At 40.6% G+C, this 27,260-nt stretch overlaps 2 protein-coding genes across 4 annotated transcripts in view; both read right to left on the minus strand.

The window, feature by feature from the left end:
* Nucleotides 1–19,436, minus strand: LOC119496935 (B-cell receptor CD22-like). The gene is made up of 18 exons (XM_037784621.1): nt 19,385–19,436; nt 14,028–14,072; nt 12,862–12,936; nt 12,345–12,752; nt 11,041–11,328; nt 10,373–10,630; nt 9,980–10,240; nt 9,559–9,855; nt 7,398–7,694; nt 6,670–6,939; nt 5,398–5,662; nt 5,140–5,214; nt 4,987–5,050; nt 4,736–4,875; nt 4,466–4,523; nt 2,093–2,187; nt 1,943–2,009; nt 1–1,594 (listed from the first exon to the last, which is right to left on the minus strand). Exons 3-18 carry the CDS (start codon nt 12,908–12,910, stop codon nt 1,484–1,486), a joined length of 3,003 nt encoding a protein of 1,000 aa, XP_037640549.1. The 5' UTR covers nt 12,911–12,936; nt 14,028–14,072; nt 19,385–19,436; the 3' UTR covers nt 1–1,483.
* The window catches only part of si:dkey-24p1.1 (uncharacterized protein LOC556718 homolog), a 13,313-nt gene continuing 5,163 nt past the window's right edge, over nt 19,111–27,260 (minus strand). Inside the window, exons 8-18 of one of the 3 annotated variants that reach the window (XM_037786142.1) lie at nt 25,746–26,042; nt 25,000–25,269; nt 23,751–24,011; nt 23,489–23,567; nt 23,336–23,399; nt 23,057–23,196; nt 22,787–22,844; nt 20,003–20,097; nt 19,853–19,919; nt 19,400–19,504; nt 19,111–19,291 (exon numbers count right to left, since the gene is read on the minus strand). In XM_037786142.1, the coding sequence (XP_037642070.1) occupies nt 19,286–19,291; nt 19,400–19,504; nt 19,853–19,919; nt 20,003–20,097; nt 22,787–22,844; nt 23,057–23,196; nt 23,336–23,399; nt 23,489–23,567; nt 23,751–24,011; nt 25,000–25,269; nt 25,746–26,042 (1,442 nt within the window). In that variant the 3' untranslated portion in view covers nt 19,111–19,285. Of the gene's footprint in view, nt 19,505–19,852; nt 19,920–20,002; nt 20,098–22,786; nt 22,845–23,056; nt 23,197–23,335; nt 23,400–23,488; nt 23,568–23,750; nt 24,012–24,999; nt 25,270–25,745; nt 26,043–27,260 lie in introns of all 3 variants that reach the window. The other 2 variants (XM_037786141.1, XM_037786143.1) reach the window with 2 other exon arrangements.

Here is a 27,260-nt window from a genome sequence, read left to right on the forward strand (position 1 = left end):
ATACCAGTTGTATAGTATGCCATAAAAAGGTCTTAAAATATGTCATAGTCACAGCTACATTTATCATGCTACTGTTTATATTTAATATTTCAGTGCTAACTTGTGTCGTGTAGTTCTGTTAATTTATTATTTAAAACCTTTGTGCAGAGTGAAAGAAGCAGTTAAACAGAGTTTGTCACACTTTTTATTGATCATTTTGTTATTTGTTTTCTGTTAAGATACATAAATATGTTTGTGCTTGTTTATAAAAAACAATAAAGCCATTCTTCCTGCACTTAAGTTGGCAGTTGAGCTGAATTCAAAGCATTTTATGAAATGGAGCATTGTGCATATGGCACATTGTTTCAACATACATATTTCAGAAACAAGCCTCAGAAAAGAAACTGTTGCACAGCGTTAAAACATTAAAGCCATGTCATCTTGTGCTGTTTACAAAAGTCATTGTCATGTCAATAAATTTAACAAATATGTACATTTGCCCATGCATTCTTTCTTTTACAATTAATGAGTTTCAACAGAATGTGTTATATTTATATTTTAGGTACCATGGGTTTGGATTAAGGGGATAACATTGGTCTCTTTCCTCCCTTCTGTTTGGTACTTGTTACTGCACACTCATAAAAAGCAGCGAAGCACTAAAAGATGTATTTTAGGAATGAAAAAAACAATAAAACACTTATTTAATAATTAGCTGTATAACCTGTAAAGCTGGACATACACGGTACGATTTTAGCCTTCGATTTGAGCCACACGACTCATTTTAGAGTTGGACGTAGTTTCAGCTTCGTTTGGCGTAGTTTGCCGTGCAGTGTACAGGGGGGACCGAGGGCCGATTCACTCCTCCTGACCAGCCGTCGGATAGTCGGATAAATTTGACGAGTCAGAAATTTTGGTCGGCCATCCACAGGCTCTCGCACAGTTGAAACAGAGCCACAAGCCGATTCCCCAACGTCATAACGCCTTAGTTATACTTTTTCTGACATTAAAGAGTGTAGCTATATCAAAATAACAATGTACAATAGATATAGTAAAACGTAGCCAGCTTACCTCCAATTCTCTACTGTCCATGTCTTTCTAGCCACCTGCGAGTCCATCTACACCGGCGCCTTTTTTTTTTAGACGTTTCGGCAGACAGGATGGCACAGATGATCAAGGCATTACATTTCTGCCCTGTTAGCATTGTGACCCGTACAGACCTCTGCTAACAAACAAACTTTACCTGCCTCGGAGCTTTCAAACAAATCTTTATTGACAACTGTCAAGAGCCAGAACGGCCCACAGGGGTCGACGAGACGTTTTTTTTTTTCTATTTTCCACTCAGGTCGAGGCTGACGATCGGACCGTACAGTGCGAGCAGTTAAATCGTGAGCTTTGGCTTCACATCGCACACAATCTACTCGTACATTAGGAGTACTCCTAATGTTACACAACAACATTTCTAAAATCGTACAGTGTATGCTCAGCTTAAGGTAAAATAAGAGTCTCAGATCTCTACTTCGTCCTCACTGGTGTCTGTGTCATAGTTCAATGGACTCGGAGATCTGGCTGCTTTTGCTGCACTGACGTTCTCGTAGTCCTCGTGCCTTTCTTCATTCTAGGGATATAACGGAGATAGTCACCAGATCATTCGTGTCATAACTTCTGACTGTATCTGGATGTTATGCACAGTGAAATTCATATGAACACACGTTTAGTGCTTGTGAAGACTTGTAAGTTGATTAAATCATTTTGTTTGTAACCGGGAATTCATTCAATTCAAACGAGAAAAGAAGTTCTTTGCTACAGTATTGTGGACACACAGATGTACTATACAGGACATACTTCTTTTCTAGATTTCTTCAAAAGTAGCTTTACTGTAAACTACTATAAGCACAATATTATTATGTTATAATGTAATAAACTGAACATGCTACAAAAAGAATGTGGTTTATAGGTTTCTGACCTGTGTAGGTGGGTTTTTTCCATACATTTTAGCATACAGATCGTCTTCCGCTTTTGCCAGTTTGCTCCTAGAAAAACAAATACCGTCATAAATTTGCCATGTAATAAAACCTTTCTTGTTCTGGTGTTATATGAAAAATCATATTCTCACTTTTGCGTATTTTCAAAGTGTAAAGACGCGTAGTTGAGAGGATCATCCTGTGTGTGTCCACCTTGCTTTCTGATTGGCTTTTGTGCAGACGGACCCTGAGCAGATGCAGACAGAAGACATCAATGAATGTACAGTAGCAACTGAATCAGTCCAGTCATGCCTTAAAATGGAAGCTGTAGGTCGTCTGGTCACTCGTTTGCTCCACAATACTGAATACTGAATGATTACTGTTCTGAAAAACAGTGAGAGCAGAGCTACAGCACGGTGGCAAAGCAACAGCATGATCATTGAAAGACACATCCGCCTGTCTGAAAGAGGGCCACACAACTGACTGAAGCCAAAGCAGACGTTTGCATTGTGGTTTTAAGAACACTAATGTTCTGTGTATGTGTTAATCTGAAATTGTAAGTATGCCATTAAAAAGTCAAAGTATAGTATGTCACAAAAAACATTATATGCCATAAAAGATTTCATAATATATTTTTCACAAAAAATGTCATACGACAGTACATAAAAAAATGTCATGGTAGAATGTCATAGAAAAAGTCATAGTATAGTATGCTATAAACATTTTCATAATATAGTATGTCCAAAAAAATGTCTTAGTATAATATGCAACAAAAATGCCATAATATAGTATGTCCTAAAAAATGTCCTAGTATGCCTTAAAAAAGTGTCCTAAATTTTTTTTCCTAGTATGCCTTAAAAAACTGTCATGAAAAATGTCATAGCATAGTATACTATAAAAAGTTCATGGTAAAATGTTATTGACTGACTTTATTCTCAGAATTCCTACTTTAAACTTAGAACTATAATACATTTTCACATGTGGCCCTAATCATCTTCGGTATAAAAATGTTATGAAAAAGTCATAGTATAGTATGCCATAAAGAATTTCATAATATAGTATGTCATAAAAAAGTCATAGAATACTAAGTCAGAAAAAATTACATAATATAAACACGGGGGAAAAAAAAGTTTGGAAATTTGTGTTTGGTCGATTATTTCTTTGTTGTTACAATGCTAATTGTCATTGTATTTTACATCGTTGGAAAGCCTGTTTATTTACCTTCACAATGATGTCCAACTTGTTAGGATCATGCATTTGTGGGATGAGCAGCACAGCTGATTATGTGGGTAGCGCCCAAGAAAAATTTGCCAAAATGCTCTGCCAATGCTAAACAGTGTATTCTCCTGTTGGTATATAGTTATAGGTATTTAGTTCTCAAAGTGCAGCCCACAGGCCAATGGCGGCCCTCAGAATCATTTTGTACAGCCCCTGAACGTGACATGAAACGCATGCATTATATTTCAAACATCTACGGTCCATTTCAATATCTTACATTTAATCATTTAATACACTAATTGGCTATCTATCTATCTATCTATCTATCTATCTATCTATCTATCTATCTATCTATCTATCTATCCTGTGTGGCCCTCAATCATACGCTGGCTCCCTAAATTAGCAAAACCTTTAGAACTCCTGATTTACAGGTCTTCCATTGACAGCTCTAATGAGTGGTGGAGTGGGCACACACCTACGCAATTTGGACAAATATACATATTGAAAACAAGCTAAACAAAATGTAATACCTCGGAAAATTTTGTTTAAGACTTTTAATTTCTTTTTAAAGGCCTCAATTAATACAATACTTTTTAAGACCGCGCGGACACCCTGCAGGAAAGAACTCCCATCACATCAAAGATTCTAATATTTCATTAGACCTTCTCTACCTTCTCTTTCAAACTGAAAAAAACTCCTCTCAGAGCCACAGAACCCATTACACAGGCAAAGTAGTACTCATGTGTAAAATTGGTGGATTACCCCGTACTTAACCTCTGTTGCTCTGGAGGAGCTCCAGCATTTATGTCTGCACAAACGTCCACTGTACATTCACTAGATATTCTCAGAGCTAAACTGACTCTTCTGCAGTGTGTTGTGTGCGCGCATGCACTAGAGAGGTGGAGCGAGTGAGAACGAGCGCGGTGTGTGAGTGAAGACAAGGAGGCAGAGGAGCAGAGTACAGCAGAGCCTCCGGCCCTGGAGACCAAAGCTACGGTCTCCCCTGTGTCTTCTGGCCGCGGTCGGGAGGCTGAAGCAGGAAGAGTTAACACTGTTTTGCAAGACGGGCTTCACTAGATAGAACTTTGTGGTTTTGGTGCTTCCGTGTAGTTTGTGTTGGAACAGCTTAGCCACACACGAGCGCGCATGGGACACCGACCCGCAATGATTTATAAGAGTGTAAGTGTAAGAAGTTACAAACAGTTCCTTTAAATTGTGATGTGAAGTCTCCCATATACAACTGCTTTCATGTACAGTATTTCTGTTCTCTTAATTACGTTGTCGTGAACTCTAATTGCTTGACTCACGTGTTGTCCGATGTGCAGATTCACGGTACAGTAAACACTGTTGATGTTGGATGCAGGCCTGTGAAACAACAACGGGTGACAAGAATAAAAACATGCAGAGTCAGTGAGTGGCTATAAATGAATGACTGAGGGAAGACTCATTGTGCCGTTTGTGTCTGAAGGTTCTTAAATGGATGCTTTGACTCCAGCATGAGCAGCAGCATCCAGCTCTCTGTCCTACAGAGTGTGCCTTGTCCTGGGTAGGGACAGTGTGTGTGGCTGCTGTCTTACGTGTTGTCTGGACGAGGCTGGCATCGTTGGGCATTTGGACGGCGCGGCTGGTCTGGCGAGAGGTCATCTCTGCTCCTGAAAGGCTCTGCCACACCACGGTCGTTCATCAGATTCCTCCTCCTGGCGCCATTCCACCAAGCCTGAATTGGTTTACACACACAAACACACACGCACACACACACACACACAGTCATTTCTGTCTATATCTGTTCAGTAAATAAGCAGAAAACTTTGCACAAATGAGTCATCACCAGAAAACCAAAACAGGGCAGTGTGTTCGTAGTTCTTTGTCGACTTGATTTCTTCCTCTTGTGTCTGAAAACATTAAGGGACATGACAGTGGTTATAAATGCCAATTACACATGCAAAATCATCTGTGAAATGTATTTGTTTTCTGACTTTACCTGAAGACCAAGACAATTAAGATAAGGATGAGCAGGATAATAAAAAAAAGGACGATGAGCAGTTTCTTAATCAGCCTCCTGTGGTTAAAAGAGACAGAGCATCAGTTTATAGACACAGATGTGCGAACAAGTATCATAGTTTCAAAATGTTCTCCAAAAAAAAAAAAGAAGTGTTTTGGAAAGTCTGATTTCACAAAACCTCCGACACGTCTCCAGTATGATACAGTACACATACAGACACGTGGCCTTGAAATTCACTCACTATGAAACAGAGGGAGTGGGTCAGACGAGCTTTGATTTATTTCATTTTTTGCAGTGCAGTAGTAGTCTCCCGGTTGGTCTGAATACACTGTGTGCTTCTGATGCTCGGACACTCTTTCATCCCTTTCCGTCATTTTCCTGTACCATGAATAATCTGTGACGGGGGGATAGCTTTGACTGCTGCAGCTCAGCGTCACAGACCTCGTCCCGTCAGGCTGCTGCTGCTCGGCTGTTCTCGTGATCTTTGTGTGTTTTGGAGCATCTAAGCAGGGACATTTAGGGGGAAAGGGAAGCAGGACAAAATGATTTACTCGATATCTCCTCAGTGTTCAAAGATCATACAGGAACGACAGCACGAATGAAAAGATCATTTAATCATTTAAAGCTACTATGTGTGGAATTTGAAATGTTCCTTTTGGCATCCCCCTGTGGCAAAGCAATGAACTGCCCACACCCTTTAACATGCCACAACAGGAACAACTGAAATATGCTATAATCACATATAGATTCTACACAGAGTGACTTTAGATATACTCATTGGACCTTATTTTTTTCTCAACAATTTAATAAATGGAACCCTGTCATAAACATTGTTGTGGTCGTTATTTTTATTTTGGAGGAATTAAGGGCAGAGATGTGATTTGTCGACCAAGTTATTGTCTACCTCACATTTAAAGGTACCCTCGGAGATTTTGGCATCTACTAGCACTATGGAGGAATGCTTTTGCAATGCACATTCCTGCCACGTTCCAGGTTACTTCGGTTATTGACAGTTGGTAGCGGAATCGCACCAAGAAATCTAGCGATGCGCTAGAAAATCGGCAGCCAACGTGGATCTAAACAATGCAAGATTTAAATTATTCCAAATATTTACATTGCAAATGACGATGGATTTCAATTTTGTTTACAAGAAAACTCCACAGGATACCTTTAACATCAATCACTGAATCAACTTCCATATTTTCTCTAAACATTACAATCTGTAATAGAAAATTACCACTTAAACTGCCACTTTCTCGATGCCTCTAAATCCTCCTTTTGCTCACGATAGTTAGTGTACAGTGGTTTTAATACTTAAATAAAAACGGTTATCTTATCTTTCTTTTCTGTCTTATTTTCTGTGTCATATTGCTATTTAGTTTGGGGGTTATAAAGAATCTAATCTAAGGACTCCTGTATATTATGTTTTTGCTCTCAGACGGCCCAATCCACATTTAAAATATTTGCAATAATGTGTTGTATCTCCTAGTTCGTCATCAGTCTACTCACACTTGACTTTAACCTCAGCTTGCTGTGAGTTTCCAGTTCCAAAGCCATTTCTGGCTGTACAGCTGTACAGTCCGCTGTCAGAAGGACCGACAGACTTTACAGTGAAGGTCTGATTCTCCTGGAGGATTTCACTCTTCCCATCAATCATCTTCATCCAGGTGACAGAGGTCACCGGTGGGTGGGACTCGGCACTGCAATTTAGCGTCAACGACTGGTTTTCATTCACAACAAGGGCAGGCTCAGCTTGTACGGTCACGCCTTTGGGACGGTCTGCAGTTACCAAAAATATAGTAAACAAGAGAAGGGTCGGATTATGTCAGTTATAATGAATGGCCTTGTTTACTTTAGAAGTACATTCTAGACTTTATAAATACGGGAACACATTAACGTGTGCACCTGTAACAATACAATACATTTCATTGTTACTCGGCTTTGTTGAATACTCAATTCTGATTGGTCAATCACGGCGTCATACCGTTGCTATGGGCGTAGTTTTGATGTCGGACTCTGGTGGACCGTTTTTATGTCCACATTATGACTCAATCAGAACCACTATACTAAACACTGGACACATAATCAAAATGACTTCACTACATGGAAAGAATAGATGATAAAGATCTACTTTGTAGCTGCTTTTCTTCTCTTACCGATATTAAATGACAACTTCATGGAAAGTTTTGATGATTTGTTTGATTAGCAAAAAGACAATACACCACTGAATTACTCACATATCACCACCAACTTCCTTTCTGTGCTCATCTTTGAACCTTCGCTGTTCGTGGCGTCACAGGTATAAAAGCCTTTGTGGGTTGAAGTGACATTAAATGTGTGTACGAGAGTGTTGGGGGACCCATAATAATTATCGGGTTCAGTGAAATGCCATTCTGAAGACTGAGAATTTGATTCGGAAGTCCTTCTCAAGGTGAGAGTTGACGGTGGGAAGCTTTCAACAGTGCATCCGATGGTGGTGGTTTGATCTTCCCTGACCTCAGTAGCCATGGTCAGTGTGGGTTCGGTTGGAGCATCTGTAGAGAGGAAGCAGCTGTGTGATTTACAGGAGGATTTTTTTAACATGATATTATAGCAGCAGTCCATGAACAGGAGGTCAACTTATGTCCTGAAAGCTTAAACACTGAAGAGGTTGACATTTTAGAAAATATGCTTATTCGCTCTCTGACGGAGAGTTAGATGAAAAGATCGATGTCACTCACGTCTGTCTGTTGAATATAAAAAGCCAAGTTCACACTACACGACTTTCAAAGTCAGATCGCTGTATTGGTCACTACACAACTTGCTGTCTTGTAAACGGAGTCTTAAAGTCATGGTTTTCACATTACATGACTGACAACAGGGGATCACACACTACAAGATCTTTCACCAGGAGAAAATTCACGATGAGGTCTTGAAACTAGCTTTGTCATAATCATATAGCCTGTTTCCACACGTCTTTACTATTTCCCCTACAGTATGTAGATCAGTCACTGTGCCATGTGTTATGTTTTGTAATTCAAACATCCAACACCGTAGGTGCAACAACACCTTCGGTCCGTGTTTCAAATGCAACACATGGCACACACAGGTACAGGCGACCCCTCCGCCAGGTTTCCCCTCAACCCGTGTCTTGTGCTCTCGTTGGCTGTAGCTCCCCGACAGATCCAGATATATAGCTTGCTAGATATCAGGAATGAGTCCGCGATGCTCGCATCTTTAAACAGTTCACACATAGTGCTCAAGCGCCAATGTGTGAGCGCCGAGCCAACGCCGATTTACCTCTGATCTGGGGCTTTTGTCGGGGAGCTTCAAAAAACTGTAGGTGAGTGGAAAATCAGGGCTAAAGTCATGTAGTGTGAACTAGGCATATAGGCTACAACTAGCAGCATATAAACTTAGGTTAGCACAAAGACTGGACACCGCTAGCCTGGCTGTGTCCAAAGATAACAAAGTCCGCCAAGCAGCATCTCTTAAATTCACTGATTAACAGATTAAATCTTGTCTATTTAATCCGTATAGAAACTGAAGTGCAAAAACAACAATTTGCCATGGGGTTATGTGCCGTATTATTTCTTGGCTGGGACTGCTCATTGAAAAATGGTGAATTGTATGGATTAGGGATGCACCGATACCAGTATTGGGTGTCGGGTCCGATACTGTGCTCATGTACTCAAGCTCGCAAAACGGCTCCGATACAACGGCACCAATACCACTTTACAGCAGCGTGACGTTAACGTCACCATCTTTCAGGTCCTATCGCACGCTCTCACGCTCCACCTCCCTGACGGTGCGGGCGAGACGGGCCGGTGGTGCATTGTAAGGATTAGTGCCCTGGGGGCACGACGCGGTTGGGGCGCACTAAGGACAGTCCACCCCGGTGAAACTTTGTCCACGGCCCCGGGAAGCAGCTTGGCCCCGAGCCTTTCCAAGCCGACCTAGAGCCGATCACGGCGCACCGCCTCGTATGCGGGACTCCCCAGCCTGCCGTGTGTCGCTCACACCCTCCAGCTGGCTGTTAACGAGGGTTTTAGGCACAAAGAAGTACTCGTACTGGTACTCGGTATCAGCCAGTACCCAAATGTAAGTACTTGTACTCGGTCTGAAAAAAGTGGTATCGGTGCATCCCTAGTATGGATTAAACAAATGATATACTGTACAACATGTTATTTTTGAGTTTTAGTTTTCACATTAACCATACAAATATGAGAGTTGATTCTTCTCATGTAGGTTAACTGAATGCAAATAAGCTATTTTCCCAAGACGTTGAACTATTTACCTCTGAAAGAAGACAAATAAAATAAAAAAAATTAAATTGATGATAAAAGTGATGATATTTTGTGTCAATCAGGTGTAAATGCTGACTTCCTAATACTCAAACAGGATGTCAAAGCTACTTACAGAGTACTTGTATGCACACCGGCTCACTATCCTCCCCTGTACTGATGATGTTGGTTGCGTTGCACGTGTAACATGCTACATCTGCTCTTTGTACCCTCTCCAAACGTAGTTCATTTTCAGGAGTTGTCTTGGACTTCCACTGTGAGGAGTCGATCTGTTTATGGATGTTGTATCGGTACCAGGAATATCCCAACGGGGTAGGATTGGCATCAGTGGTACAATAGAATGTCAGAGAGTAACCAACTTTCACTTTTTTATCCTCTTTACTGCTGGAAATGTTTGTCTTCCTCGGGCCATCTGGAACAAAGAAATAACTTTTAGTATGCTTTCTGTGGTGATACAGCCTGTGGATTCATTTTCTTTTCACTGTCACCATCAATTCTTTCAACATACATGCAGCACAAGGAACTGTGAAACTTACATTCAACTTGAATCTCAAGTGGCGTTGATTGTCCAGTGCCCACAGTGTTAGTGGCTGTACATGTGTAGGAGCCTCTGTCCTCAGGCTCGATTCTTTTAACATACCGGTGTGTCTGCTCATGACCAATAACTTTCCCATTTTTAAACCAAACGTAGGTGTGAGGTTGTGGGTTGCTTCTCTTCACATTACACGTCAAAGTCATTTCATCTCCTTGTTTAACCACGGAAGCAGGCGACCCGATCAACTCAACTTCAGGCGCATCTGAAACAGAAGATTTCATTATTTCTTTAGGCTGATTCAGATGATTTATGATTTTACAATATTTTGTTTGGACAAATACCATAGCAAAATGTCGAAAAATTACAGCAGTATTACAGGAGTTGAAGTACTCACATGTAACATTAATAGAGACTGGTTTTGATTTAATTTTCCCACGTTTGTTTTGAGCTTCACAATGGTATTCTCCATTCTGTGACTCCTCAATTGATGTGATCTTCCATACTGCCTTTGTTGCCTTTACTTCCTCTTGATTGTTTTTAAACCAGGTAAAGGTGGGAACAGGACGTCCTTTGGCAGAGCAAGTGAGAGTCACAGATTGTCCTTCCACGACGTTTCCAGGGCTTTTTTCAGCCAACACCTCTTTGGGACTATCTGTGTCCGGAGTCAAAAGTCAGAAGAAATCAGTCAACACATAGTAAAGCCTACAGTAGGAGGATTGTTTACAGAAATCAAATATGTAGAAGAATAGAGCCAAACTGTATTCGATTTTAGTCCCAGTGAAGTGCTTTATAAAGTGCTCTTAGAGGTATATAGTATTAGTTCTTAACAAAAAAAGTTATAATGTGCACTTCTCAACTGATCACAGTTCCACATGTAGGAATGTATGTTTCCCAGTATTAGCTCCTGTCAATCAATTTGAGAGGGTCCCAAACTTGTGTTTTAATTGTGGGTGCAGGATCAACCCTTAGTTTGCATTTGGATCACAGACTGTTTGTTTACATCAGTAGTAAATATGACCACTTGGATAGTAGACATGACATAAATAAACGTTATGAACTTACATTCAACATTCATTGTGATATTCCGAACCAAATATTTGTCTTCATTATTTTCTGTTTGGCATGAAAACTCCTTTCCGTCATCCTGCCAGTTGATTGTAAATTTGCGCGTGGTGCTTTCCGGTTCTCCCCGTATTTGTTGATGCTCCGAGGGCAGTGATGAGGACATTTGTGTCGACTCTTGAATTTGTAGGTTTGAACGACATGAAGTTGAAGTGGAGCATTTGAGTGTTATGGTGGCAAATTCGTTTACGACAGGTGGTTTCTCAAAAGTGATTGGGCATGGATTATCTGAAAATATGAAAGTAAGACAATATCAGCAGACATGCAATGCATATACAGAATAGACAGTGTTATTAAATGATGATCAATACAGTACAAATAAAACATTTTAATAGAAAAATGCATTAATATTTATTCTGCCTTAAACATTTTGTACCTATAGTTACATATAGTACTAGTTACTAAGGTGGATACTGACTGAATTACTGAAAGCGTTAGTAAAACTGCTCTGGAGTCATAATTGATGTTATTGGCTGAGTTCAAACTTGTGGAACCAAAGATTCAGAGTTCCAATTAAAGCAGGAGGCACATTAGATGATAATTTCTTATTATTTTCTAGTGACTGAAAATAAAGATAAGAATTTTGAGATAAAATCTCATAATCATGAGATAGTTTCCAAATATTTATAAGATAGAGATCTTAAAATATTGGGCTACTTTTATGATGACTGATTGGATTGGACGCACTGATTGGAATATTTGGTGTTAATCAAATTGGGCAACATTAGGTATAGCAACCTGTCAGCTTTGGTGTCAATATCGGGGATGGAGAAGATCCGTTATACTCAATACATCTCAAATATTTCCATCCTCTTTCCCACAAAATTAGATCAGATGTTGAGTCATTTCAAAATCTCTGAACTGATTTAAGATCATTTGTCTTGCCATCAATATGATATCAGAAGCCCAGTGACACAGAAGAGGGAGGGAGGACTATCCCCATTCGGATTCTTTTTGATGATATTTAAAAAAAATACATATAAAATCATGACCTTCTGAAAATAGAGTTTTGTCATGATGTAATTGTTTTCACATACTATTACAACTTACTTTTCAATTCTCAAAATATTTACTGGGTTCTTGACAAATAAAAAAATAATGTATGTATGTACGACATTCTATCATAAAATCAAAACTTTGACTTTTTCTCGGCAAACTTATTTTCACAACCTTACAAAATATGAACTCATTTAATTTATGTATTTTCTGAAAATATCTTTTAGTGTTCTGATCGTTGTACTTACCTTGAACAGTGAGGGTCACTTTTTCAGTCGTCCACCTTACCCTTCCTTGAAATCTGAAAGAATAGTCTCCACTGTCAGTTTTTTTTAGGTCGCAGATTAAAATACTACACAGTGGCTTTGTTGAGCGTTGAGGATGATTGTTCCAATTTGAAGATGGAGAGCCGATATATTTCACTCTGTTTGCAAAGTCTGTACTGACTTGACGTTCTGCGCTATCTGTGCTGTAAATGACAGTGCCAGACAATATGTTGTCTTCCCAACTTGCATTCTTTATCCAAAACCAGTATGCATCAAGATCATTAACAGGATGAGTGACTCTGCATTTGATTTCAATGCAGGACCCTTCTGTAGCAGTCAGGTGACTGTCTTCTAGTGTGAAGAGGATTGGTTTGTCGGCACAAGACAAATCTGTGGTGATGAAACAAAGTGGAAAAGTCAGGTAATGTACGTGACTAATGCAAATGTTAATTATTATTATCATAACATTGTTATTATAGTGGAGTAATACAATTCCTACTTTTTATTAGAGCCAGAAATAACAACCACAGGACTGTCTGAGCATTCATTTTCGTGTGGCACTAAAGCTTGATATCTGAAACACAAAAACAGGTCTGTACATTAATATATACATTATGAACAACCGTGAGCTGCTTTTTTTTTCTTCCTTTTTTAACTGTAAACTAGCCTTGTTACCGGGTAGATTTTTAGTCATTTATACAATGCAAATCAGCTACTTCTCAAGATGGTTCTTCTTCCTCTTTTTTATTCTTTTTCTGACAGTTGTTTGACTTGTCTGCATTTTGTTCCTCATTTCAAGATTGTTGGGAATTCTCCAGCATTGCATAAATATTTCTTAGTTCTCTTTTCTTACTCAACTAGCAGAATTTGACATTATGTTTTAATTAAAAAAAGATGAGAGAAAAATAAAATATTGAGGTTAAATGTTTTGTTGAAGGGCAGTTTTAACAAGGCAAAGTGAGCATGGCTCACATACCCCCCTCACTGCTTGAACCCTACTAAAGTAGGGCCAAAAGTTTTGCCATTTTGGAACTAATGGAATTAGTGTATTGAGCACAATCTAGCTTGTTATTATCAAAACATTTAGGGCACCCTAAAAACCCCAAAAGGCACAACTAGATCACACTGTCAACCATCGTACCAAATTTGAAGTTCCTAAGTTAAATAATTTCCGAGTTCTACTCTGGAAACGAGGACGGACGGAAGGACGGACGGACAGACGGACAGAAGGACGGACACACGGAGCACTATATACCCCCGACTACGTTGTCGCGGGGGTATAGTTATTGTGTCTTGATACAGCAGAGCCCAAACATTACATTTTGATACTTCAGGTTACAGGTTCAGTTTCTCTTTCCTTTAATACCCAAAATATGACGGTTTGTTTAAAATCACTTTTGTCTGCTTCACCAGCCGTGCATTCAAAGAAGAGCCATGATACACCACACAGTATATTTAGAGTGCAAACAGTTCAGTACATTTATTTTACAGATTTGGTCCCCTCAAATTTCAGTTCAAATCAAAGCTTTCTCTAGACAGACATTGTACCACCTTGATGATCGAGATAAACCTTTACAGACTGACGTGACTTTTCAGTTAAATTAGGCAGTTAAAAATAGAGGAAATATTTTAGACTGAAAGATACAAAAATAAGTTTGTTCTTACCTTAAAGAATCCACTTACAGCAGTCTACCGCACACACCATCCCTCCTAAAGTAGGAGTAGCCGCAGATTTAAAAAAAGGAAGTTTTCAGTTGACCTAAAATCTTGCAAAAATTTGAATGGCCAATCATGCAAGCCGGAGAACACAATCATTTATAGTTATGCTGATGAAGCTGATAAAATATTTTTTCCTTTCAACTTGTTTGCTACAGTATGCATGCAATGCTCTCTCACTTCCACTATTTAATCATTTTGTTAATAGTGAAAGGCACTGTTCAGGAAGTACTAAGTCTTTTTTAAGAGGCACTGAGCAGCTTACAGCATATATGTGCAGAATTTATGCAGTATTCACACTGCTCATAATTCCAGGCTCATCAAAAAGAGTGAAAATGTATCAAAGGTTTCTGAAGTTTTGTGTAAATAAAATGTTTAATTATATCCCAAAACATAAAAGTAAAGGTAAACCACACTGTACTGTTCTCTGTATGTGTTTTACTTCCAAAGTGTTAACATAAATAAACAGCCAGCCAAACTCCTTTTCAAGAGCCAGGAAGTGAGCGTGCTTGCTCCTTTAATGACTTCTTTCACAGCAGGTCAAGTCAGGATGACACATTGAATTGGAGTGAAACTAGAAAAGAAAATACAAAAGATGTACTTAATGAACTGCTATTATAAAAACAGGTAAATATAAACAACCTACCATTAACTTAGAAATTCAATAGGTATGTAACAGGTAAGTATAAGCGGTAAAGTTGTCTTATGAGCGTTAACACATAAAGTTATTATATTTCTACAATCTTAGAAAAATGCCTATCAAAGTCATTAATATCAATTCTCAAGCATGTAAAGAACATATATCACTTACAGCCATTGCTTTCTGAGGGATTCATATGCAGAATTACACTGGATTCAACATGAGAAACTATACAACTGCACCCATGTTCTTTCTCTGTTTTCAGGTCTCCTCTATACTTCCTACTTCCTGTTTACACTATCTTTCCAGCCTTCAAAATACAGCTCAACAATCTTTTCCGAGAATAACAATACAAACACATTTTTAACAGTCAACTTGGTCTTCTTAGCACGTCAAACACACTCAGGGCAGAATGGTCCCTGTCTGGCATTTACTGGTGCCACTCAATTGTCCGTACTTGAACTTTGACTTTCTTTTGGCAAGAGCAAGACAACATCAGAGATAGGCCTCAAGAATGTCTTTAGTTTGTCACGCAATGTTGTCCTGACTTTGATTTTGCGGACCTGTCCATCACTGCTCGGGAGAGTGGAGGTGACAAGACCCATTGGCCACTCGTTGCGAGGCGCTTGACTCTGTTTTAGCAGCACTACGTCTCCAACCTCTAGGTTCCGACGTGCTGTGTGCCACTTCCACCTTGGCTGAAGAGTGTGGAGATACTAGTTTCTCCATCGGGGCCAAAACTCATTTGCTAGTGGCGGCACCTGTTTCCGCTGACACTTGAAAAGATCCTTTTCATAGAAGCTGCCGGCTGGAGCAAGTACACCTGTTTTTTGGGTTAGGAGCATAGTAGTCGTCAGCAGCATTGGAGAAGAGGGATCAGTGGAGACAGGGACTACAGGTCTCACATTGACATCTGTTTCAGGATCCACTAGTTTGAAAGACTCATGTGTTTCAGGCTGGTGTGGTTTGCGAAGGAACTCTGGTCCTGTAAACCACATGGTGTCAGTGAGTGTTGAGGCGATCCAATAGTTTTGCTCATCTCTCTGGACCTCTGCTTGCATGATCTCCAGAAAGGTCTCATCCTCGAAAGACAAGGCAGGTTTGTTGTCGTTCTTTGTTCTCACAAACACATCTTGTCCAAGTTTGTCTTTAGCAGGGACACCAGAAGCGGGACAGTTGGACAGATGTGTGGGTGTACAGTGTCTGTGCTCCCCGCCGTAGCCTACTCTCTCCTTCACGCAGATGTGATTCTGACAGGGCATCAGAAAAGATGGACGTCCATCCTGCAGGACATTGGTCTTAAAAACAGATACAGTGGGCTTGTGGGCACTGTCGATGCAAACCTCCCCTACAATCACCCACCCTAAGTCCAAACGCTGGGCAAAAGGTGCGTTGTGGGGCCCATTGATTTGTTGTCTCACCTTGTGAACACGTATGAGGTCTCTCCCCAGTAGGATTAAGATCTGGGCTTCAGGATCGATCTCTGGGATGTAAGGCACCACGGACTTCAAGTGAGCATGGGAGCGAGCGACCTCTGATAAAGGGATTTCTGATCTGTTGCTCATGATCTCGGTAAGTCCAAACACACTTCACCATTCATTGATTCGATCTGAAAACCGACTGCCTTCCTTCCAGTCATTTCAGTGGTTCCAGCACAGGTCCTCATCAGGTAAGGTGCAACGCTACCATTGACATCAAAGAGCTGGAAAAACTCAGATCCGGCCAGCGAGCAATTGCTCTGGTCGTCGAGGACGGCATACATTTTGACTAAGCGTTCTCGTTGCCCTTGTGGGAAAACTCGCACCAAACATATCTTTGCACACGATCGCGCTGGGAGATCTTCTCCGCAGACCTCAGTGCACCTGGAGGTTATCTCTGGAGGAGAGCTGTTTTGCTGCTCTGCGTCTGACTCCGTTGCAGGAGACACTGCAGGTGAGCCGGTAGTATCTGGGTGCATGGCTGTGCAGTGTTGATTACTCTCGCACTCATTGCATTTCAGCTCCACTGGACATTCTCTGGACATATGAGTAGCAGAGCAACACCTATAACAACGTCTGTGTTTTTTTAGTAGTGTCTTGCGTTCTGTCAGTGGCTTCATTTTAAAGGCTCTACATTTCTCCAGAGGATGAGATTTATTATGAAGTGGACAGTACTTGGCTGGATCAGTACTATTTTTCCTGTCTGTAGATGTTCTGTGCATTGAGCTTGAATCTGCTGTTGCTGACACATCCGTCTTATGCACAGATATAGCTGTCTTCACACCATTATGCCTAGCTGTAGGCCTTTCATTGAGGTAATGGCTGCGGTTGCTGTTCGTCAAGACGAAGCTAGGATCATTTCTGGCTTTTGCCTGACGTCTGACAAAGTCAGCAAAGAAGGAGAAAGGTGGAAAGGAAACCCTGTATTGTTCTTTGTAATGTGAACCAGCAAAAAGCCATTTTTCTTATAAGCTTGGTTGCAGCTTCTCAACAATGGGGTTAATTCCTCGAGGTGTGTCAAGATAGCTCAGTCCTGGAAGGTACCCATCCTCCTTGGCTGAGAGTAGCTCCAAGAGCAGGTCGCTAAGTCCTCTTAGCTTGATGTTATCTTTCGAAGTGAGATGAGGAAAGCTGTCCAGCCGCTTAAATAAAGCGCTCTCTATCACCTCCGGCGTAGCGTAGCACTCTTTGAGTCCACGATAACTCGAGTGCAGCTTGAGGGTTGGTGATGTGAACGGCACGTATTCTTTTAACGTGTTCGGATGACTCCTTTCCAAGCCTTTTTACAAGTAGACCGAACTCCTCACTGGCTGTTAACTCAACACAATAAATTATGACGTTTTTTTCACAACATTTTTCGACATACTATACTATGACGTTTACTTCAGAAAATGTCTGGACATACTATACTATGAAGTTTTTTTAATGACATTTTTCAACATACTATACTATGACTTTTTATAAATTTTTTCAACATACTATCCTATGACATTTTTTTCATGAATTTTTTCGACGTACTATACTATAATGTTTTTTTTTAATGACATTTTTTGACATACTATACTATGACGTTTTTTTCATAACATTTTTCTACATACTATACTATGAACTTTTTATTATACCAGTTGTATAGTATGCCATAAAAAGGTCTTAAAACATGTCATAGTCACAGCTACATTTATCATGCTACTGTTTATATGTAATATTTCAGTGCTAACTTGTGTCGTGTAGTTCTGTTAATTTATTATTTAAAACCTTTGTGCAGAGTGAAAGAAGCAGTTAAACAGAGTTTGTCACACTTTTTATTGATCATTTTGTTATTTGTTTTCTGTTAAGATACATAAATATGTTTGTGCTTGTTTATAAAAAACAATAAAGCCATTCTTCCTGCACTTAAGTTGGCAGTTGAGCTGAATTCAAAGCGTTTTATGAAATGGAGCATTGTGCATATGGCACATTGTTTCAACATACATATTTCAGAAACAAGCCTCAGAAAAGAAACTGTTGCACAGCGTTAAAACATTAAAGCCATGTCATCTTGTGCTGTTTACAAAAGTCATTGTCATGTCAATAAATTTAACAAATATGTACATTTGCCCATGCATTCTTTCTTTTACAATTAATGAGTTTCAACAGAATGTGTTATATTTATATTTTAGGTACCATGGGTTTGGATTAAGGGGATAACATTGGTCTCTTTCCTCCCTTCTGTTTGGTACTTGTTACTGCACACTCATAAAAAGCAGCGAAGCACTACAAGATGTATTTTAGGAATGAAAAAAACAATAAAACACTTATTTAATAATTACCTGTAAAGCTGGACATACACGGTACGATTTTAGCCTTCGATTTGAGCCACACAACTCATTTTAGAGTTGGACGTAGTTTCAGCTTCATTGGGTGTCGTTTGCCGTGCAGTGTACAGGGGGCACCGAGGGCCGATTCACTCCTCCTGACCAGCCGTCGGATAGTCGGATAAATTTGACGAGTCAGAAATTTTGGTCGGCCATCCACAGGCTCTCGCACAGTTGAAACAGAGCCACAAGCCGATTCCCCAACGTCATAACGTCTTAGTTATACTTTTTCTGACAGTAAAGAGTGTAGCTATATCAAAATAACAATGTACAATAGATATAGTAAAACGTAGCCAGCTTACCTCCAATTCTCTACTGTCCATGTCTTTCTAGCCACCTGCGAGTCCATCTACACCGGCGCCTTTTTTTTTTTAGACGTTTCGGCAGACAGGATGGCACAGATGATCAAGGCATTACATTTCTGCCTTGTTAGCATTGTGACCCGCACAGACCTCTGCTAACAAACAAACTTTACCTGCCTCGGAGCTTTCAAACAAATCTTTATTGACAACTGTCAAGAGCCAGAAAGGCCCACAGGGGTCGACGAGCCGTTTTTTTTTTTTCTATTTTCCACTCAGGTTGAGGCTGACGATCGGACCGTACAGTGCGAGCACTTAAATCGTGAGCTTTGGCTTCACATCGCACACAATCTACTCGTACATTAGGAGTAGGAATTACACAACAACATTTCTAAAATCGTACAGTGTATGCTCAGCTTAAGGTAAAATAAGAGTCTCAGATTTTGACCTTAGAGTACTGTGTCTCCCCTTCATCAGACGAGCTACTCGAGGCTCTACCAGCTCTCTGATGTCCAGGATTTGCCTTGAAGCTCACCTGTGAATAATTGATCTCTACTTCGTCCTCACTGGTGTCTGTGTCATAGTTCAATGGACTCGGAGATCTGGCTGCTTTTGCTGCACTGACGTTCTCGTAGTCCTCGTGCCTTTCTTCATTCTAGGGATATAACGGAGATAGTCACCAGATCATTTGTGTCATAACTTCTGACTGTATCTGGATGTTATGCACAGTGAAATTCATATGAACACACGTTTAGTGCTTGTGAAGACTTGAAAGTTGATTAAATCATTTTGTTTGTAACCGGGAATTCATTCAATTCAAACAGGAAAAGAAGTTCTTTGCTACAGTATTGTGGACACACAGATGTACTATACAGGACATACTTCTTTTCTAGATTTCTTCAAAAGTAGCTTTACTGTAATTTACTATAAGCACAATATTATTATGTTATAATGTAATAAACTGAACATGCTACAAAAAGAATGTGGTTTATAGGTTTCTGACCTGCGTAGGTGGGTTTTTTTTGTACACCTTAGCATACAGATCGTCTTCCGCTTTTGCCAGTTTGCTCCTAGAAAAACAAATACCGTCATAAATTTGCCATGTAATAAAACCTTTCTTGTTCTGGTGTTATATGAAAAATCATATTCTCACTTTTGCGTATTTTCAAAGTGTAAAGACGCGTAGTTGAGAGGATCATCCTGTGTGTGTCCACCTTGCTTTCTGATTGGCTTTTGTGCAGACGGACCCTGAGCAGATGCAGACAGAAGACATCAATGAATGTACAGTAGCAACTGAATCAGTCCAGTCATGCTTTAAAGTGGAAGCTGTAGGTCGTCTGGTCACTTGTTTGCTCCACAATACTGAATACTGAATGATTACTGTTCTGAAAAACAGTGCGAGCAGAGCTACAGCACAGTGGTAAGGCAACAGCATGATCATTGAAAGACACATCCGCCTGTCTGAAAGAGGGCCACACAACTGACTGAAGCCAAAGCAGACGTTTGCATTGTGGTTTTAAGAACACTAATGTTCTGTGTATGTGTTAAAGGGACTGTTTGTAACTTTTTAAGAGTATAAATGTAACGGGTCGGCACACATACGCGTTCGCATATGCGCGCTCGCGTGTGGCCGGAGCCTCGTCATTCTCAGAATTCCTACTTTAAACTTAGAACTATAATACATTTTCACATGTGGCCCTAATCATCTTCCATATGAAATGTTATGAAAAAGTCATAGTTTAGTATGCCATAAAAGAATTTCATAATATAGTATGTCATAAAAAACTCATAGAATAGTAAGTCATGAAAATGTCTTAGTATAGTATAGTACGCTATAAAGATGTCAGAAAAAATGACATAATATAAACTCAGGGGAAAAAAAAGTTTGGAAATTTGTGTTTGGTCGATTATTTCTTTGTTGTTACAATGCTAATTGTCATTGTATTTTACATTGTTGGAAAGCCTGTTTATTTACCTTCACAATGATGTCCAACTTGTTAGGATCATGCATTTGTGGGATGAGCAGCACAGCTGGTTATGTGTGTAGCACCCAAGTGAAATTTGCCAAAATGCTCTGCCAATGCTTAACAGTGTATTCTCCTGTTGGTATTGACAGCATTGACAGAGAAGTTCGACCAAACACAAATTTCCAAACTTTTTTTCCCGAGTTTTAGTTCTCAAAGTGCAGCCCACAGGCCAATGGCGGCCCTCAGAATCATTTTGTGCAGCCTCTGAACGTGACATGAAATGCATGCATTATATTTCAAACATCTGCGGCCCATTTCAATATCTTACATTTAATACACTACTTGGCTACTGCGTCAAACTGCGCCCCCTTAAAAAGCGTCTGCCAGGTTATAAATGACAACTTGTAGAAAGCTACTGGTTGCATGAAAACCAGTGGCACCTTGCGAGTGTCGCAGGAATTACGTTCTGTCATCTATTCTAATGCTGTTAGTTAATGTTAGTGATTTCAGTGGACAACTTGTCAGTTTAACGTGGAAGTGAGATGGAAAAGATATTTTGTTTTATGTGTGCACTTATCCTGTGTGGCCCTCAATCATACGCCGGCTCCCTAAATTAGCAAAACCTTTAGAACTCCTGATTTACAGGTCTTCCATTGACAGCTCTAATGAGTGGTGGAGTGGGCACACACCTACGCAATTTGGACAAATATACATATTGAAAACAAGCTACAAAATGTAATACCTCGGAAAATTGTGTTTAAATACTTTTTAAAGGTCTCAATTAATAAAATACCTTTTAAGACCCGGCTGACACCCTGCAGGAAAGAACTCCCATCACATCAAAGATAGTAATATTTCATTAGATCTTCTCTACCTGGTAAACACCCACATCTTTCACCATACTCCAGTTTCTGTTTGAATATAAAGTTTCCAAGACATCACCAGTTTTTTTGTTTTTTTCAAACTGAAAAAAACTCCTCTCAGAGCCACAGAAGACATTACACAGGCTAAGTAGTACTCATGACAAGTACTTGTGTAAAATTGGTTTACCCCTGTAGTTAAAATAATATCCTGTTCTTCTTAAAGGGACTGTTTGTAAGAATCAGAAATGCTTGTTAACAGCGACACCTGTGGCCGTTAAGTCAACAAAAGTCAGCGTCGGGTTCGCGCTTGTGCTCGCTCTCAATAGACATGAAGGAGCATCGATCAACACAGTGAGGCGACACACGTCAGCTAAAACCAGATCGTCGTCTAGCTGACCAGACGAAGGTCTCTCCATGAATCACTGCTGATCCTAGTGTTGGCTTTTCATGTTTCAGCCTCCCGACCGTGTTCAGAAGGAACAGGGGAGACACCGGAGTTTTGGTCGGAGAAGACAACGTTACTCGCTCCGGTGCACAGTCTATTCACTCAGCAGCAGGAAACGACACGGGAAACCTCTGTTGGTCTGGAGGAGCTGCAGCCTTTATTTCTGCACAAACGTCCACTGTACATTCACTAGATATTCTCAGAGCTAAACTGACTCTTCTGCAGTGTGTTGTGTGCATGCATGCACTAGAGAGGTGGAGCGAGTGAGAACGAGCGCGGTGTGTGAGTGAAGGCAAGGAGGCAGAGGAGCAGAGTACAGCAGAGCCTCCGGCCCTGGAGACTAAAGCTACGGTCTCCCCTGTGTCTTCTGGCCGCAGTCGGGAGGCTGAAGCAGGAAGAGTTAACACTGTTTTGCAAGACGGGCTTCACTAGATAGAACTTTGTGGTTTTGGTGCTTCCGTGTAGTTTGTGTTGGAACAGCTTAGCCACACACGAGCGCGCATGGGACACCGACCCGCAATGATTTATAAGAGTGTAAGTGTAAGAAGTTACAAACAGTTCCTTTAAATTGTGATGTGAAGTCTCCCATATACAACTGCTTTCATGTACAGTATTTCTGTTCTCTTAATTACGTTGTCGTGAACTCTAATTGCTTGACTCACGTGTTGTCCGGTGGGCAGATTCACGGTACAGTAAACACTGTTGATGTTGGATGCAGGCCTGTGAAACAACAACGGGTGACAAGAATAAAAACATGCAGAGTCAGTGAGTGGCTATAAATGAATGACTGAGGGAAGACTCATTGTGCCGTTTGTGTCTGAAGGTTCTTAAATGGATGCTTTGACTCCAGCATGAGCAGCAGCATCCAGCTCTCTGTCCTACAGAGTGTGCCTTGTCCTGGGTAGGGACAGTGTGTGTGGCTGCTGTCTTACGTGTTGTCTGGACGAGGCTGGCATCGTTGGGCATTTGGACGGCGCGGCTGGTCTGGCAAGAGGTCATCTCTGCTCCTGAAAGGCTCTGCCACACCACGGTCGTTCATCAGATTCCTCCTCCTGGCGCCATTCCACCAAGCCTGAATTGGTTTACACACACACGCACGCACGCACGCACGCACGCACGCACGCACGCACGCACACACACACACACACAGTCATTTCTGTCTATATCTGTTCAGTAAATAAGCAGAAAACTTTGCACAAATGAGTCATCACCAGAAAACCAAAACAGGGCAGTGTGTTCGTAGTTCTTTGTCGACTTGATTTCTTCCTCTTGTGTCTGAAAACATTAAGGGACATGACAGTGGTTATAAATGCCAATTACACATGCAAAATCATCTGTGAAATGTATTTGTTTTCTGACTTTACCTGAAGACCAAGACAATTAAGATAAGGATGAGCAGGATAATAAAAAAAAGGACGATGAGCAGTTTCTTAATCAAGCCTCCTGTGGTTAAAAGAGACAGAGCATCAGTTTATAGACACAGATGTGCGAACAAGTATCATAGTTTCAAAATGTTCTCCAAAAAAAAAAAGAAGTGTTTTGGAAAGTCTGATTTCACAAAACCTCCGACACGTCTCCCGTATGATACAGTACACATACAGACACGTGGCCTTGAAATTCACTCACTATGAAACAGAGGGAGTGGGTCAGACGAGCTTTGATTTATTTCATTTTTTGCAGTGCAGTAGTAGTCTCCCGGTTGGTCTGAATACACTGTGTGCTTCTGATGCTCGGACACTCTTTCATCCCTTTCCGTCATTTTCCTGTACCATGAATAATCTGTGACGGGGGGATAGCTTTGACTGCTGCAGCTCAGCGTCACAGACCTCGTCCCGTCAGGCTGCTGCTGCTCGGCTGTTCTCGTGATCTTTGTGTGTTTTGGAGCATCTAAGCAGGGACATTTAGGGGGAAAGGGAAGCAGGACAAAATGATTTACTCGATATCTCCTCAGTGTTCAAAGGAACAGGAACGACAGCACGAATGAAAAGATCATTTAAAGCTACTATGTGTGGATTTTGAAATGTTCCTTTTGGCATCCCCCTGTGGCAAAGCAATGAACTGCCAACACCCTTTAACATGTGCCACAACAAGAACAACTGAAATATGCTATAATTACATATAAATTGTACACACAGTGACTTTAAATATACTCATTGGACCTTATTTTTTTCTCAACAATTTAATAAAAAGAACCCTGTCATAAACATTGTTGTGGTCGTTATTTTTATTTTGGAGGAATTAAGGGCAGAGATGTGATTTGTCGACCAAGTTATTGTCTACCTCACATTTAAAGGTACCCTCGGAGATTTTGGCATCTACTAGCACTATGGAGGAATGCTTTTGCAATGCGCAATGCTTTTGCGATGCGCTAGAAAATCGGCAGCCAACGTGGATCTAAACAATGCAAGATTTAAATTATTCCAAATATTTACATTGCAAATGACGATGGATTTCAACATTCAGAATGTTTTTGAGGCTATGTGGATGCACAGTATGTTTTGCTGAGAGACACTGAATGCAAACATAACTTTGTTAACAAGTAAACTCCACAGGATACCTTTAACATCAATCACTGAATCAACTTCCATATTTTCTCTAAACATTACAATCTGTAATAGAAAATTACCACTTAAACTGCCACTTTCTCAATGCCTTTAAATCCTCCTTTTGCTAACGGTAGTTAAGTGTACAGTGCTTTTAATACTTAAATAAAAGTCTTATTTTCTGTGTCATATTGCTATTTAGTTTGGGGGTTATAAAGAATCTAATCTAAGGACTCCTGTATATTATGTTTTTGCTCTCAGACGGCCCAATCCACATTTAAAATATTTGCAATAATGTGTTGTATCTCCTAGTTCGTCATCAGTCTACTCACACTTGACTTTAACCTCAGCTTGCTGTGAGTTTCCAGTTCCAAAGCCATTTCTGGCTGTACAGCTGTACAGTCCGCTGTCAGAAGGACCGACAGACTTTACAGTGAAGGTCTGATTCTCCCGGAGGATTTCACTCTTCCCATCAATCATCTTCATCCAGGTGACAGAGGTCACCGGTGGGTGGGACTCGGCACTGCAATTTAGCGTCAACGACTGGTTTTCATTCACAACAAGGGCAGGCTCAGCTTGTACGGTCACGCCTTTGGGACGGTCTGCAGTTACCAAAAATATAGTAAACAAGAGAAGGGTCAGATCTAAACTGTCGGATTATGTCAGTTATAATGAATGGCCTTGTTTACTTTAGAAGTACATTCTAGACTTTATAAATACGGGAACACATTAACGTGTGCACCTGTAACAATACAATACATTTCATTGTTACTCGGCTTTGTTGAAAACTCAATTCTGATTGGTCAATCACGGCGTTCTACGGTCTGCTATTTCTTTATGGCAGACCGTTGCTATGTATAACAGGCCGTTGCTATGGGCGTAGTTTTGATGTCAGACTCTGGTGGACCGTTTTTATGTGTACATTATGACTCAATCAGAACCACATGGAAAGAATAGATGATAAAGATCTACTTTGTAGCTGCTTTTCTTCTCTTACCGATATTAAATGACAACTTCATGGAAAGTTTTGATGATTTGTTTGATTAGCAAAAAGACAATGCACCACTGAATTACTCACATATCACCACCAACTTCCTTTCTGTGCTCATCTTTGAACCTTCGCTGTTCGTGGCGTCACAGGTATAAAAGCCTTTGTGGGTTGAAGTGACATTAAATGTGTGTACGAGAGTGTTGGGGGACCCATAATAGTTATCGGGTTCAGTGAAATGCCATTCTGAAGACTGAGAATCTGATTCGGAAGTCCTTTTCAAGGTGAGAGTTGACGGTGGGAAACTTTCAACAGTGCATCTGATGGTGGTGGTTTGATCTTCCCTGACCTCAGTAGCCATGGTCAGTGTGGGTTCGGTTGGAGCATCTGTAGAGAGGAAGCAGCTGTGTGATTTACAGGAGGATTTTTTTAACATGATATTATAGCAGCAGTCCATGAACAGAAGGTCAACTTATGTCCTCAAAGCTTAAACACTGAAGAGGTTGACATTTTAGAAAATATGCTTATTCGCTCTCTGACGGAGAGTTAGATGAAAAGATCGATGTCACTCACGTCTGTCTGTTGAATATAAAAAGCCAAGTTCACACTACACGACTTTCAAAGTCAGATCGCTGTATTGGTCACTACACAACTTGCTGTCTTGTAAACGGAGTCTTAAAGTCATGGTTTTCACATTACATGACTGACAACAGGGGATCACACACTACAAGATCTTTCACCAGGAGAAAATTCACGATGAGGTCTTGAAACTAGCTTTGTCATAATCATATAGCCTGTTTCCACACGTCTTTACTATTTCCCCTACAGTATGTAGATCAGTCACTGTGCCATGTGTTATGTTTTGTAATTCAAACATCCAACACCGTAGGTGCAACAACACCTTTGGTCCGTGTTTCAAATGCAACACATGGCACACACAGCTACAGGCGACCCCTCCACCAGGTTTCCCCTCAACCCGTGTCTTGTGCTCTCGTTGGCTGTAGCTCCCCGACAGATCCAGATATATAGCTTCCTAGATATCAGGAATGAGTCCGCGATGCTCGCATCTTTAAACAGTTCACACATAGCGCTCAAGCGCCAATGTGTGAGCGCCGAGCCAACGCCGATTTACCTCTGATCTGGGGCTTTTGTCGGGGGGCTTCAAAAAACTGTAGGTGAGTGGAAAATCAGGGCTAAAGTCATGTAGTGTGAACTAGGCATATAGGCTACAACTAGCAGCATATAAACTTAGGTTAGCACAAAGACTGGACACCGCTAGCCTGGCTGTGTCCAAAGATAACAAAGTCCGCCAAGCAGCATCTCTTAAATTCACTGATTAACAGATTATATATTGTCTATTTAATCCGTATAGAAACTGAAGTGCAAAAACAACAATTTGCCATGGGGTTATGTGCCGTATTATTTCTTGGCTGGGACTGCTCATTGAAAAATGGTGAATTGTATGGATTAGGGATGCACCGATACCAGTATCGGGTGTCGGGTCCGATACTGTGCTCATGTACTCAAGCTCGCAAAACGGCTCCGATACAACGGCACCAATACCACTTTACAGCAGCGTGACGTTAACGTCACCATCTTTCAGGT

Source organism: Sebastes umbrosus, chromosome 11 (assembly GCF_015220745.1).
Source record: "Sebastes umbrosus isolate fSebUmb1 chromosome 11, fSebUmb1.pri, whole genome shotgun sequence".
NCBI lineage: Eukaryota > Metazoa > Chordata > Actinopteri > Perciformes > Sebastidae > Sebastes > Sebastes umbrosus.